The following is a 15,767-nucleotide window of genomic DNA, read 5'->3' on the forward strand; positions in this document are numbered from 1 at the left end:
TTATTCTGAACCTCCTCAGCCTTGGACATTTCCACCTGGCTGGATTAAGTTATTCACATCTTCTCCCATTTCAGACTTTTTTCTTTTTGACATGTTGTATTAGAACTATTAAACACAGCAGAAACAAAGCAACCAAAACAACAACAGAGTTGGCAAAAGACAACAGAGAAAAGGAAGACTCTTGGGAAAACAAAACAGTAGATGGTACCAATACAAACAAAAGTGCCCTGGGTGGGTACTGCGGTTATCATGGATTGAAAACTTTCTCAACCTATGCAGAGAGGCCATAGGCTGTTCAGGAACAGTGACTGTATTTCCTAGGTTAGCCAGGGAACTCTCCAATCTCTTACCTTACCATCTCCGGTGTCTCTTCCTAGGTATTAGACAGGAACTAAGCTGGTTCTTGACTAAGAATTCTGCACACTCATCCTGCTGTGAACCCTCCACCATGTGACATAATCCAAACAGGTTAACAAAGTTATCCTTGTCAATCATCTAGTGGCCAAGATTACTCTTAAAAATCCCTTTGATAACACAATTTATTTAGGATACAAATAAAATTTAAATTAAAAAAAAAAAAACCCTTAAATAACTCTTAGGCTGCAACCCATTCAAAGACTGGCCTTGTGAAAAAAAAAATCTGTCATTAGACATACTAATTGGCAAAAGGGTTTGCCAGTAACACTTTGTCGTTCATCTCCCAGAAGCAATGAGGATGTATGGGGACTTCCTTTCATTTCCAATACAAGCAGTGCTTTTTTTTTTCTTGGTAGTACTAGGAATTGAACCCAGGGCCTCATGAGTGCCAGGCACGTGCTCTGCCACCAAGCTGCATCACCCTGAAATATGAACAGTTCATCTCTTGCCAAGGCCTTTCAATTCTTTACGTGAAGAGAAGTACACAAATAAAATGACCCAATGAGTGTTCAGATGATTAATTATGTATGCTTTCTACGTCAGGAACATGAATACAAATATCCAAGTTTTTAGGTGGTTAAAAATCCGTTAATATGGAAGGACATGGCTGAACTGTGTATGACTAGGGCTGAAGGCAAAAGGGTTATATGACATTGCGATTACCACATGAAAACATCTGCCGAGAAAGAGTCGCATCTTGGGATTTCTACCACATTACTCTGTAGCAGTTTTCTTGAACACCCTTCCATCTTTGATAATACAGTGGGAATTAACAGAATGTTCCAGAGACTAGGAAATGGTGATCTGGATGCATTGGTAAGGGGAGAGTGACAGAGCAATGAGTTTTGTTCTCCTAAATGTCAGGTTCACACTTACACATTTATGTCTGTGTTTGAGAGGCAAACTGTGTCATTGCCTTCCCCAGATCAGAAAGGAATTTGGTTGTAGGAAAGTTTCCTTTGTGGGATGATGGTAAAAGATGTCTATTATTTTAAGAAATGCCAACTCTGATCATGAAGGAGTGACAAAATGTTTTTACCTGTTCCTTGTGAATTCAGGTTGTCTTCCATTTCTTCAAAGAATCATCTCTTGTAAGTTTGTGACCAACAATTAAATTGTGCAAGTGTGGTGGAGCATAGCTCTAATCCCAGCACTAGGGAAGAAGAGGCAGGTGGATCTCCATGAGTTTCAGGTCAGCCAGAGACCCTGTCTTAAAATAAAGAGAACAGTCAAATGGTGAAATGTTAGTGAGAAAAGAAAGCTTAGGTATCATCTTTCCTATCATCTCAGGAGAGAAAACAGGGTTCAGAGAATTAAGTCCTTAATTCTAGAGGAGTTGTTGTTGGTTGAGTCTTCCTGCTTTCAGGCCAGGACTATTTATAGCATAACAGCCTCAGTTGATTATCGCAGGCTAGTCTCAAACTCCTGAATCTTCTGCTTCCCTCTCTACCAAATTTTAAGACTGAAGGTGTTTGGTAGCATTTATTTATTTATTGATTGTGGTCTGGGAATCAAATCCTGGGCTTCCTGCTTCCTAGGCCAACACTCTACCAGCTGACCAGTAATTTTTAAAATTAATTAATTTATTCTTCAGCAGTCCCCCCTCCCCTGCCACCTCCTCTCCCTCCCAGATCCACTCCTCCTCTGTTTTGCTTCAGAAAAGAGCAGGCCTCCCAGTGACGTCAACCAAATATCGCATAACAAATTACAAGACCAGGCACATACCTCAGTCATATGAAGGCTGGATGAGGCAACCCAGTAGGAGGAGAAGGGTCCCACAATCAGCCACAGAGTCAAGAGACAGCCCCTGCTCCTACTGCCAGGAAGCCCACAAGAACACCAACCTCTACAATCATAACATGCTTTTGATTTTATTGCCTGATGTTTTAGGCATGAGACCCCTCAGGAAAACAAACAAGCAAGCAAAAACTGTAGTTTATTTTATTGATTTATTTATTTCATGTGTATGGTATGGTATGAGTGTTTTACCTGTATGCAGGTGCCTACTACCACTGGAGGTCAGAAGAGGGTGTTGGATTCCCTGGAACTGGAGTTAGAAAGTTGTGAACCACGGTGTGGCTGATGGGAATAATTCTAGCCCTCTGCATGAGCAGGTGCTCTTACTGTTGAACCATCTCTCCAGGCCCCCAAACAGAAGTTTTAAAAAAGTAATTACTGACTTAAGATAGAATGAGTAAAGTTTGTCTGGAAGTTAAAATGGTTGCAATTAGCTTGTCATGTAGTGAAGATGGACAAGATAAAGGCACAGTGGGAAGGGGACAGCTCTCCTTTGAATGCCAACTTTCTTTCTCCCAATTGGGTTCCCTCCTTCCTCGGTCTCTTCTCAGTATGCTCTCGATGAACCACTCCCCAGCTCTCTACATTTTATTTTGAGGCAGGATCTCACTAAGTTGCCAAGTCTGGTCTTGATCTCACTTTGTAGGCTGGACAGTTCTTGAACTTGATGACCTTCTGCCTCTGCCTCTGCCTTCCAAAGTAGCTGTGCTGACAGGCCCAGCTTATCTCATTCTTCATAGAACTCTCCAGTTTAAGGGCTAAGGTTTAACATCATTCTGTTACCCAGAAAGGGAGTGGGGGGAACAGGCATAGTTCTAAATCCCTGCTCCATGGCCACATAAAACAAGCAGGTTACGGAGTAGAACCAGATCCAATCCAGGCTCTGCCTTTATACTTTTGCCTCCTGTCTGTCTCTTTCTCTCTTTGTGTGTGTGTGTGTGTGTGTGTGCGCGTGTGCGCGGTGAAGCAGTGAAACAACAGTTACTGTAGGCCACACAGAACTAGCAAGGGTTCCAGCCATCATTCGCATAGCTCCTCACCTGTTCTGAGCAGGACTGAGTAAGCACAGCCAGGGAATCTTTATGCTCCTTATTAAGGAGATGGGAGAGAGGAAGAAAGAGCACATACATTTAGGACTTCCGCTGCTTTACTTTGTTTCCTGAAAAATAATTGCAAAAGGAAGAGTTAGGTTTATTTCCCATTTAACAGATTATGGTGTTCCGGATATATGACTGTGTGAATCAAACCTGTTTTATTCAGAATTATGTTCCCCATGCATAAACATATCTTTTGGGTTCAATATCTGATTTTGTAATTAATGCTCAGTTATTGTTATTTACTAAGTGCAAGTTTTAATACGTATTTTCCCACTTTGGATGTTGAGTATGGTAATTCCTCAGGGACTCCATGAAAATAATTATTCTCCATATAAAAGTTAGTTTCTAGCATGTGAAAAACCAACAGCTCATTTATATACATATATCAACACGAATCTCTGGCGACTACTTTTAGAGTAAAGTTCAAGTTTTAGCATTAAGCGCCAGTTCTATTTGGTAGGAGAAAAAATGTCCAGTTCTGACCAGAATATCTGTAACATAAAGGTAGTGACAGTTTTTTTTACAAAGGATGCCTGTCTTTTAGTAGATTAACGTTAATTTGCAATGAGTTCAATACAAATTTAGGCAAAGCTGGTGTTCCCCCTTCCAGAACACTGTGCTTAAAACTGTCATTCGAATTCGAAACTCCTTCAAACCTGTTAACAAAAACAACTGTTTTCTGATTCAGCCTAAAAGCAAAAACATGTCACCCAAACTATATGCTTTAACAGCCACATTTTTAATCGACCTGATTTAAAACCAATTTGCAAGAAATGCATTTCTGCATGTCGCCGGGAGTTGGAACTGGGACAGCAGTTTGTAGGGGTGATTTAAGAACCCTCTCCCTCCTAGGGGACACCTGGAGTGCTTGGGGCCTCCCTAGGTGGGCGCAGGTGGCGAGCCCCGCTGGCTGCAGTCAGGACCCCAAGAGTTAACGGGAGCGAGCCCCCACTAGCGGCTCCCCGCCCCACCGTCCCCACCCTCTCCTTTTGGCTGGGGATTAAAGTGCTCCCCCCTGTGGCAGCAGTGACCCAGAAATGAGCCTGCGTCCCCGCGCTTCCTCCGCCGCCAGCCGCACGCCCGACCGGGAGGGCCTGGGCGCGCCGGGCTGGCCGAGCGCGCGGGCGACAGTAGGGGCCCGCCCGGCTCCCCGCGCGGCCTCGGTGGCCCGGACCCATGCGGCGCGGCGCGCAGCCCGCGGAGGCCCAGCCCGTGCGCAGCAGGTACGCGGGGGCGGAGGCGCGGGGGCGCGCGGGTCGGGGTGCGCGTCTCAGGCCGCGGCCGCGGCGGCTGCAGGACGAGCCGGGAGGCTCAGCCATATTTGATGGTTTTGTTGCTTTGCTCGGGAGTTCTCGGGAGTAATGTAATGCCGAAGGTCGCTGCCTAGTGGAAATAATATAGTACGTCATTAATATGGCGCCAAAAGATTGGGCTGTGGATCTGTAGCGCGGAGGGAGGAGGCGGCCGCCCGCGCCGCGGCACTATCCCACCAGCAACTTGGGCATCGCCGGGCGGGGGCCGGCGACGAGGCCGGGATGGCCGCGGAGCCCGAGAATTGATCGGTGTCGCATCAGTAAGTTCTATTCCGGTTATTATTGTGATTTTTTTCAGGCGGAGGAGGGAGAAGGCTTAGAGCTTTTCCTTTTCAACGTACGAAGAACGTGAGGGTTTCAGGTGATTCATCCAGCGTTTTCAGCAGCAGCGGAAACCCAGTTTAGTTTATACATTAAAAAAAAAAAAAAAAAAAAAAAAGAAAAAAAAAACAAGAAAAAAAAGAAAGAAAGAAAAGAAAAGCCAAAGTGCTTTAGGCTGCTTGAAAGTGGGAAGCATAGTAGCAACTTGGTAGACAGATGGCTGTGGCATAGCGCAGGTTCGCGTACATATATGATTCCAGAGTGTGTGACAGTGTGTGTGGGGGAAGGAGGGTAGGAGGGGATGTTTTTCCAAACATAGGTGTGAGGGGCATACGTCTGCGTGAAGTGGCCGCAGCCCTGGTTCTTGTCACCGCGTCACCACATGTCCGAAATACTCATTGCATCAATTCAAGGGCAGTGAGAAAGGGGTGAAGGGACGGCTTGGCAATTAAGATTTTTCCAGAATGGGTTTCCAACGACGAGACCTTTCACTACCAGCGAGACTGCTCGTAAAGTGTAAAAGACTTCCTCGGTTGAGCAAAGTCCCCACTAACCGTGAACTTAAAACGGATTGCAGGCTGCAACCTTTGGCTCCGTCTGCAAATTGTGGGGGTGGGGTCTGTGGGTCTCCTCCGCCGCCTGACGTGCACATGCCCGTGCGGTGTATGCCCCGGCACCGCAAGTTGCAAAACCTTCCTCGGTGCACGTGTCTGGTGCCTGTGAGTGTGTTTGCGAGTTGGGTGCTGTTGTTCGGTAGCCAGCGAGGCTTTCCGGGTCAGCTCCGCGTAGGCTGGCGAATGCGGGAGAGAGATGGAATGTGGAATGTTGACCGGAGAACCGAATCCTTTCGGAACGGTCCCTTTTGCTGGAGAAATCCGATACCTTCCACCTCCTACCCGCCCCCCCTCCCCGACGCCCGCCTTCGGGCAGGAGGCGGGGCCGAGGACGCCGCCGCTGCTCAAAGTGGCGGAGCGCGGCGGCGGGAGGCAGGTGCACAGCACCGCCGGTGGGGGTGCCTCAACTTCCGCGGGCGTTTAAATAGCGGCCGGGCTCCCCTCCCACCGGGAATAGGTGACCTGGCGCTCGCGGGCGGCGGGGGCGGGGAGCGGGGGCGCCGGGGCACGAGCCTACGCGGCACGTGGGCAGGTGCTGGTTGGCCCCGGGGCCAACTTTTGCAGCCCGCCCTCCCGTGCAGGCGAGAGGCGGGCGGGCGCAGAGACGGGGCCGGGCGGCGGCTCCCGAGGCGGTTCCCCGTCGCCGCCCGAGCGTCGCCTAACGGTCCCAGGTGCTCCGGGCCCGCGCGGGGGGCGGCTCCGGCCCCGTCCTCCCCGCCGGGGTCCCGCACAAAGCCCGCGGCGCAGGGTGGCCGCCGCCCGTCGCCGTCCCTGTTCCCGCGCCGCGGCGGCGGCGGCCGCAGGCGTTTGTTTGTTGCTTGCGCGCCGCCCTGCGCGCCGGATGGCTTCCTGTGACAGAGGTGATCCACAGTTTCCAGAACTGTCTGGGGGGCGGGAGCGGGAGCCGAGCCCGCCGCGCCGCCCCGCCGCCGCGCGGCCGCTTCCCCCGGGGCCCGCGGGGGAGGCCGGGCAGAGGACGGCGGGGCCGTTTGCAGCGGCGCAAGTGGCGTGCGGACGCGAGGGAGCGTTTGATTTGCGGCTGGGGCCGAGCGGATTGGTGCAGCTGGCGGCGGCGGGCGGGAGCGGCGGCGGCGGGGGGTGGCCACTCTCGAACGCCGGGGGCGGCGGCGCGGGCGCGGGGCCGGCGGCGCCGCGGGGAGGCGGTGTCATCCCCGCACCGGGGCCGGAGTTACTTTCCCCTCCTCCCGCGCTGTTGTTCCTGTCGCCTCAGGAGGAGCGGGAGCGCGAGGGGGCGGCGCCGCGCGGAGCCGAGCCCTGCGCCGGGCGGGAGGGCGGGATGCCGGCGGTTCGCGGCTCCGCCCCGGGTCTCCAGCCGGCTTCCCCGCCCTGCCCGGGCCTCCCCCCCGCTCGGGGGTAGGGGCCCTGCACCCCTTGTTTACGAGGCTCTTTTGCCCCCTCCTCTCCCCCCCACGTTTCCCACTTTCTAACCCTGGAGCTTCCCCTCTGCGGGCTTCCCACTTCCGACTCCCAGCCGCGCGACCGGGGCCTCTCAATCCGAGCTCTCGCTCCCCGGCCCCGGGTCTCCCCCACCTCCGAGACCCCCAGTGACCGCCTCCGCGGCCCCGGGTTTTCCGGGCTCCGCATCCCTGTTTCCCGCTCGGGCTTCACACCCGGGCTCCCCCTTCTGGGCGCGCGGGGGCGGCCGCACTCCCGGCGCCGGTGAATTGCAGTGAGCAAACAACAACAAAAAAGCGGGCGATTTAAATGTGCCTTCCAAACCGGTCAGAGCTCGTCATCTCTGGGAGACTCGTTTAAAGGCGGCTTTCTAGGAACGTGGTGGTGAAGGTCTTACATCCTTTTGTTGACCCAGGCCTGTAGGGGATTGAAAATTTCCTCTCGTGAAATATTTTGGCTTGGTCACGAAGTTTTTAGGTTTTAGGAAAGTAGTAGAGGACCTGACGTCCCCATTGTCGGGAAACTTTGTGGGGTTCTTTCTCAGAGGGCTCTCTTAGGTGGAGTTCTTTCCCTTTCTAGAATACCTGTGGTGGAGGAGGTACCTCTCTCTCTGCTTGTTGCTTAAGGCTATTGCCTTTACAAAGCTAATGAACTAGTTTCAAGACAGAATAATATATCTCAGAGTGATTCATCCGTGGTTAGACCACACTAGTTAAGATAGAATGACTTATGCCCGGAGAAGGGAAGCAGCAGGTAGCAGGCTAGGTGATGTCCTCTGAACAACTCAGTCTTCATTCTTTTTTTAACCCCAAAGGTTTTAGTCCCAGTTATTATAACTTTTTTTTTTTTTTTTTACGTTTAAAAGTCTATTACATTTAATATTGTAGTATGGTTGACCAAGGCTACTCTCACAGAAAACTGACAGATGTGGATTGGGGGTCATGCTCTCTGGCTAGGAGCAAGTAGAGGTTGATAACTTCGATTTGGACCTGTTTTACATGATGTAAGTGGCCTCTTCAGAAGATTGAGCCACACTTAGTTTTCGCTAGGTCTCCTGCATATAGCTCTGTCCCTGAGAGTCCAGGATCGTTATTATCAAGTACGGTCAGTTCAAAAAAATTTTTTTTGAATGTTTGGTGTTTTATGGCCTTTTATAAAGTTTGCATATTTTTGTAAATGTATTTGACCTAGAATTTTATGTTCTAGAACAAAGTTTCCCGCTAATGTGCCAAGTTTTCCCAAGTGTTTAAGTTTATGCGTGTGCTTTCGGAGTGAATGGTCATACCCAGAATGTGCGGTCGACTTGAATTTTGTTCTCTTCTGAAGTCCTTTGCCACTTCCTCATGCAGGGATTTTAATTGTGAGAGAAAGCAGGGCCAGGACTGCAGCTAAGTAAGTAGTTGAGCTGCCTGCCTAGACTGCAAAAAGTCCTAGACCAAGTCCCCAACACCGCCAAAGGAGGTGGGGATGGATAGCCTTTCTTCTTCCATCACTTGAAGCTTTTTAGCCTATGAAAAAGTCTTCTACTCTGTAGTCACCAATGCTGCAAGAGTAAGTAGACAGCAAAGGCATCCCAAGAGGTTACAGACAAGAGGGAATTTATGGAGTTGTCACTTAAAAAGAAAGCGTGCCTAGCCCAGAGGCTTGGGGAAGGGTATGGATATGCAAATAGAAGCAGAGCTGCATGTGCCCCCCAAGGTGGTAGGATAGCCCTTGGGTTAACTCTAAACAGTGGTGTTACATATTGAAAAATACCGAGGAATGGGGACTCACGGCTGTCACCCCCACCCACGCTCACCACAGATCACTGTAAGGTGTTTTATGCAAGTGTACTGTGTGTGCTTGAGTCAAAGTTAGGTCTAAATGCATGCCTGCAAGGGGTTTCACCCATCTGCTGGCGACCATTCATTGCATGTGGACCTAACATTCTGACAAAGTGTCTTGATACTGAGCAGGCGAGCCTTTGACCATGAACTTAATTGTTTTGAAATTGTTAGGTCAGACTTGTTCATTGTGATTTGGGACTCTTAGATTTGGAAATCATTTGTTTGAAAAGTACTTCAAGGAAGTGTGGTTATCTGCTGTTTGTATGTTCAGATTGCCCAGGGAAAGGGTTGCCATAACTTTGAATTGTGAAGTGGCTGGGATTGCCTGTGCAAAGGTCTTGGATGGGGATTGTATTCTTGTCAGGGCTGGGGGTGAGGAGGAGTTAGATGGCTGATGACTGTCCACAACTGTCTCCCCCAACCCCCCTTCTTTTGCTCTTCCTTTGGTTTAGTATTAAGGGCACCTGTTACATCATTAGTCAGTGGGCTGTCAGAGTTGGCACTTAAGCTAGTTTTCCCACAGGTTTACAGATTGGGTAGGCTCTGAAGGTTATTGGGACATTGCCTGCAATGTGTCTTGCTTCTGGTTTGAAGTGGCATTGAGAGGTTTGGCTTGGTGGAAAGATTGAGCATCTTACCTGGCTTTCCTCGTCGGGTTCTCACCTTAGGATGTTGGCACTATGCACTGTATTCTTTTCTTACTCCCTGCTTTTCCTCCATGACACTTCAGATTGCTTGAAGTCCTTCACTTATTCGTAAAATGCATTAACCTCGCATAACATTAGTGAAGTAGTTTAATTGTAATCGTTTCCCTGAAAATTTTACGTTTAAGTTAATTTTCTCCCCTTTCACGATCCTGCAGCAGCCCGACTGCGCACTGAAAAGTTTCGGGCTGGGCGAACAGCTCAGTGGAACAGTGCTCTCTTCCTGGCTTGGCCAGGCTCTAGGCTCAGCAAAGAAGGCAGTATTAGGATGACTGTGCTTGCTAACTGCTGTGTGGTTATTTTATATATGTTGCCCCACTGCTGGGTATTAGACCCAAGGCTGTTGGAAGTAAGCAGTCTTCCTCTGAAACGTTCCCAGCCCCTGATACTTCTACAGTTTTGGAATGTTATCTTAGACTGAGATTCAATTGAAAGTTTCTTGTCATTTCTCTAACACTTTTCTGTACAAACATAGGGGTGTGAGGAAGGTATATTGTTTGATTTTTGGATTTTTTTTGGCAGGGGTGGGATCAGTTAGTGAGTTACCGGCCTTCTAAATGCAAGCATAGCCCTAGAAGGCCTTTGACTTGCACCTGAATGTGACAGTCAAGTTTAGCAGAGTTTATTCTGGACATTAGCAAAAGGCCTTTTCTGTCCCAAGACTTGAGTGATTTCCTTGGAGAGTTTTTACTCAGCCAAGCAACAGAAATAAAAATACTAGCCTTGGAACGGACCACTTGATTCTAGGGGAGGGTCTGCACATTTTATCTTTTATTAATAATAGACCAGTGGTAGGTGCTGTACATTCAACAAGTGTGCAGAGACCAGTTTTGGTTTTTCTGCATGTTGGGGAACATCCCTGGGCATCTTATATTCTAAGTAGGCAATCTACCTCTGAGCTCTAACCACAGCCCCAACACCACACTTCCTGTTACTCTAAATCTAGAGTAGTGTTTGCCTTTTTGCTTTGGTCTCCTCAGGTAAAGCCACAGTGAGGTGACTTGGATTGCAGAAGTCAGTTCATTCTTAAATTACTTCACAGACACTAAACACTCATTCCCCCACCGAGCCCCGCCTCCACCCTGTCCTCTAAGTTTGTTTTAAAACTTTAGGATCTTTCTGGCTATATGCTGAGGAATTAAAACCACCGTTTATTGAGTGCATTTACTTAGAATAAGCTAAAACAATACCAAGCATCAGTTATCTCCTGCACTGGAAGTTCTTGAACTCAAGACAGTTTCTAGACAGTTATTTATAGTGAAGGTTTTGGTGGTGAGGGTTCAAGCGGAGGAGTACATTGGGCAGCTTTCATTTCCATCCTACTCCGCGACAAAAGAGCAAGAAGTCTAGCCAACTTAGCTTCTTGAGGCTGAAGCTCCTGATTTCTATCTGTTCAGCATGTAGTACACCTAAGCTTAAGATTATTCTCAGTTATGTAAGTCTCTTTCCAGGCCTGGGCTTGGGGGCTTGGGACCCCTGGAGTCCCCCAAATGGTAGGAAGTACGGACTTTTTGCTGCGCTCTCTCAGGAAGTCAGGGTCCCTTCAGGTATTTGCATTCTGGAGGCTCTGTCGGTTTCTCTCCCATCCTTTGCCTTCTGCTGTTAACTTGCTGTCCGGAGTGTTGTCATTGGCTGGAAAATCAGATAAGCAGTTTGTTGGAGGTTTTCATTACAGAGGCCCACTGGTTCCAAGCAGGACCTGCAGGGTTGCCTTGAAGGGAGATTCCCAGTGTTCTGGATGTCGCCCCGGTTTCAGCTGGTCACCATATCCTCCAGTTTGTTTTTCCACAGTTGTAGTCCAGGGCTTCTTCAGGAGTGAGCACCTCTGATCCCTGATCCTGTGAGCTTTAAGTAATTGATTCCTTTAGCCACACCCCTCATGTTTATAGACGCTGCATTGTCAGCCTGTGGATGGGTAGGAAGGGCCAGTAAGAGCTCAGCTGTAGGAGAGCAGCAATCCAAATTCTGTATCATTTCTCCTTCAGTGTTTGAGATATCTTAAAACAGTCCATAATCCGAGTGCCACAAAACATTTGGCTGTTGACCTCTTGCCTTACCTCAGGACAGTGTTATCTTTACCTAACACCTCCAGGGCCCAGAGTTTTGTTCCCAGTACCACATAAAACTAGGCATGACGATAAGGACCTGTAGTCTCAACACCCAGGAGTTGGAGACAGGCTTTAGAAGTTCAATGTCAGCTGGTTGAGGTTGTGCATGCCTTTAATCCCAGCTTGTGTGAGGCAGAGGCAGGCGGATCTCTGTGAGTTTGAGGCCATCCTGGTCTACAAAGCCAGTCCAGGACAGTCAGGGCTACAGGAAGAAATCTTGTCTTGAAAAAACAAAAACAAAGTTCAAGGTCATTTGAGGTTGTCTAGGGAGTTGGAGGCCATGCTGGGATACTTGAGACTGTCTCTCTCACACACTCAAAAGTTTGATAAATATGGAGGGAGTTGATTAGTCTGATGGTGGTTGTTTCTTCCTTTATCTGTCATTTGTCAATCAGACATCTATTTAACCTTAATTGACTTTTTTGTGTCATTTCAGACTGGAGTAACACTCCATTCCACAACATGGAATCAGTGCTCTCAGAGTTATGGTTTTAGGCTATGTTCCTTTTGAGGGATACTGTGTGCCCACAGAGTCACCTATATGGATAAGGGGTCCTGAGTGAGCAGCAAGCGCTCTGATTGGATTTGTCTGCAGTGGGAGGTGATGGCAAGCAGAGTGCATGTGTCCTGCCAGTCAGTTCGTGCCTGCTGCTCTGAGTGCTGGCTTCCTGTGGTGGCTTGGGCTGTGGAACTTCTAATGTGCTCTTCCAGCCCGGGTTTCTTATGCTCTGCTGGGTAGATGGCAGTGGCAGCCACCTTCACCTTAGCTTGCCAGGAGCCATGCTTCATTTGACAGATTGCTGTTTGGATTTCATGCTACTTGTCTGCTCCCTGATAGCACAGTGTGTGAGGCAGGTCTTACTCCAGTAGTTCTCCAGGAATCTGGGAAGCGCATGGTCCTGGGCCTAGGAGAAGGTGTGCCCACCACCTGACAAGTTGCCTGTGGCTCAGCTCGGTGACTTTGTCCTCTTCCTGTGAGTTTTCCTTATGCTGATGGCCCTCGCCAGGATTCGGGAGACTTTATGTCTGGGTTCCGATTCAGCACTGCTGTTAGGCTTCGAAGTTGCTCTTGGGAAATGCCCCTGTAGACATGTAAAGTTGTGAGAGCCGACCGCTTCAGCCTCATGTTTTGCAGACTCTTCTGCTAGGTTTTCAGACCATCAGCTCGGCATGCAGTTGGGGTGAAATGTTTGTTCTCACCTGCAGCATGAAGTGCATTGCTCTCGAAGCATGCTGTCTAGGTCTCTGAGCACACACTGGGAGTGTGTGTTTCTCTTACTTCCTTTAGGGACAGTGCTGTAAAGTTTTTTGGTCACTTACGTTGTTAGTGGGAACTGATCGCTTCTGGCAGTCGGCGAAGTTCCTCAGAAGCAGGTGCATGTCAGTCTGCACAAGGTAATTGTCATTAGCTGTTTGAGTCTGGCTTCTACCAAGATGGTTTTGTATATCCCCAGTAAGGAAAATCCTTAAAGTACCCCAAAGATACTGTATCTCTTGGCTTATTCCACCAAGGGAGCAGTGATGGGTTTGGAACCCTTCCCCACCCTTACCTTCATTCATTTCCTTCTTTCCCTAAAACGTCATTCTTTGATGATCTAGTGTGACCTGTGTGTTAGAGCCTTGCCCAGAGACCTTAAGGCAGCAGGGAATGGTAACTTCTGACTCATTTGAGATAAGTCTGTAGTGCCACGTCTGAGGAAGGGGGTGTGTGCTTGTGCAAATGTGTGTGTTTGTGTGTGCACATGCACTTGTGTGTGTTTGTATGCTGTGTTTATGTGTGTGCATGCTCGAGTGCTCTCGAGTAGGAGTGTGTGTGTGTGTGTGTGTGTGTGTGTGTGTGTGTGTGTACTTGCAGCTTGTTGATGCTGCTTGTCCTATGGGTGCTTAGCTTCTGGTCAAAGTCTGCTCGCTCAGTTTTGGGGAGAAGAAACTTGTAATTTCTGGTTGTTACTGTTAAAAGTGGAGGATAGGATCATGGCAGACATTCATCAGGAGATGTCTAGAATATGACAGGCCACTGCTCCTCTTCCTCAGACCCACCTTGGCCCTTTTCTGTTCTTTTCCCTGTGAGTATAAGGAATTGTGTGTATATCCCTTGCCCTCCTCCCCTGAAGGGGTCCTGTTCCTGTTGGAGTTTTTACACCTGTAGCTTTCCTGCTTGCTTTAAGTCTGTGTTGACTCTCCTTCCATATGTGAGCCTGTCTCTCAGGAGGGGATTCCCCGTGGATGGAAGTACAGCAGGGAGATCAAGGTTGAGGCCAGGTGCCTACTGTGTTACTGTTTAGAGTTAAAGTGCATCATGGCACCAGGGGGGTCAATGACCCACAGTGCTCCTGTCACAGCTGCTCCTGTTCAGGTGCAACCCATTCCCCTCCCCCCTTAATATAGGGTTTTGTTCTATAGCCGAGGAGTTTAACCGGGAACTCCTTGTGTAGCCCAGGCTGGCCTTAAACTCCCATCTTGTTTCAGTATCCTCTCTTGGCATGCTTCAGTTCTGACTCTTACTTTGAGTGCTCAGTCATAGACCTTGGGGGCTTAAAGGATTGTCTTAGGTGTAAGCAGGGATCAATTGAAGCATTTATAAATTGTCAAGTGAGAGCAGCTTGTGATTTTGTTCAGGAGCATTCATTTATAAATTCCTTAAGATTCTCCCGGCTGCTTTTCTTGGCTTTTAAAGTCTGAGTGCAGACTAGTTGGTAAAGAATCTACATGAGTTGGGCAGCTACAGCTACAGGGCAGCATTACTGTTTGCACCACTAGAAACGAGAGCAAGTACCTCTTAGTTGGCAGAGTTCTCTGTTGAAGGACATGCTTACTGCTGTCATCAGCTCTACAAGACTCTATAGTAGCTTGGGCACCATTTTCTTTAAAGTTTGGTATTTAACATATGCATTTTAAAAAGCTCGTTTATTTGGTTAAAATATTTAGACTGCAGTGCCTGTAAGTTTAACTGGGGTCCAGTTAACTTCCTGATGGTTTTTTGCGTTAGATTTGGCTAGATGTGCTATGGCTTCCCATTCTGGTTAAAATGGGAAATGCGGTGTAAAGTGTTGCCGCTGTATTAGACTGAGCATATGGATTAATTAGTGTTTGTAATTTGGATATTTTATGTCCCTTTAAAGCCTTAAAAATTGAGATAAGAGAACATTTGGTTTCTTTCACATTAATTAGGGACAGGTAGACAGGTTTTGTTGTACATCTGGTGCTTGGAGAGCCGAACACTCCTCAGAACAGAAGAAGGTGGCTCAGGGGGGGAACCATGAAGTAAGCTTTTAGGGGCTCACTATTGAAACTTGCGGAGTCAGTCATCAAGTAATGCTGAAATGGGTGAACATGGCAGACAAACAGGACAGGGTAGCTGATGGGATTTCAGCTTTGTGTAAGGTCACCTGGTGTTGGAAAGCACATTCCTTAGGAGAATGGCTAATAAGTTTCACACTATCGTAACAGATGGTGCTCCGGTTAAAGGTCACTTAGATACCTGAGCGGTGAGTAAGGGAGCAAGCCCTGTGAGCACAGGCCACGGTCACATGCAGAGATTCGGCCATTTATCCAGGAGGCTGGATTTCAGTGTACATCATACTGAAGTGGGTGACGCAGTGATGAAGTGTGCGGAGGGTTTAATTGAGTACCTTTTTGAACTTCTTGCCAGTGACATAAATAACAATGGAGACACAGTGCATAAAATTGACACTTTGAGGAAAAAGGCAGCCTTTTTGCATATGAGCCATAAGATAGTAAAATCACTGGGGTGTGATCCTTATTAGAGCCGTAGAGTTTATGGCCTGATAAATGGTCCCTGCTCGCTCCAGTCCTGGCTGGTTTGTCTCTTCCTGTGAGTCCTTTCCCAGGAATAGTGTTGAATAAACACCCCCTCCCCCCTTAATTTCTTCTCCTTTGTCCCCAGGGCCACACCGGGGCCACTAAACTCAGTGACTGCAGTTCTAAGAAGGAGCTATTTTGGGGCAGACCCATCATCTGCTCCTTCACTTCACTGCTCTGCAACTTCCTCAGTTTCAGTCAAGGGAAGCTAAAGTTTGAAGGTCTCCCTCTAACCACATAGCTTCAGTGGTCACCCCATCCAGGAAGGCAGTACCCTGTAGTCGTTCACAGTGTAGCCTCTTACTTGGTATGGTTTCCTCTGAGTTGATGTG

General features: G+C 48.5%; 1 protein-coding gene across 4 annotated transcripts in view; it reads left to right on the forward strand.

Annotated features, from left to right (window-relative positions):
- The first annotated feature begins 4,368 nt into the window (after window positions 1-4,368).
- Window positions 4,369-15,767, forward strand: part of Jade1 (jade family PHD finger 1) — a 55,283-nt gene continuing 43,884 nt past the window's right edge. Inside the window, exon 1 of one of the 4 annotated variants that reach the window (XM_055625850.1) lies at window positions 4,369-4,534. Coding sequence is in view for 1 of the 4 variants with exons in the window: in XM_055625847.1 (XP_055481822.1) it covers window positions 6,401-6,419 (19 nt within the window). In the remaining 3 variants the exon portion in view is untranslated. Of the gene's footprint in view, window positions 4,535-4,580; window positions 4,885-5,945; window positions 6,017-6,051; window positions 6,420-15,767 lie in introns of those variants that run through there. The other 3 variants (XM_055625848.1, XM_055625851.1, XM_055625847.1) reach the window with 3 other exon arrangements.

The sequence above is a fragment of the Psammomys obesus genome, unplaced genomic scaffold, assembly GCF_907164565.1.
Source record: "Psammomys obesus unplaced genomic scaffold, mPsaObe1.curated_primary_1811, whole genome shotgun sequence".
Lineage (NCBI taxonomy): Eukaryota > Metazoa > Chordata > Mammalia > Rodentia > Muridae > Psammomys > Psammomys obesus.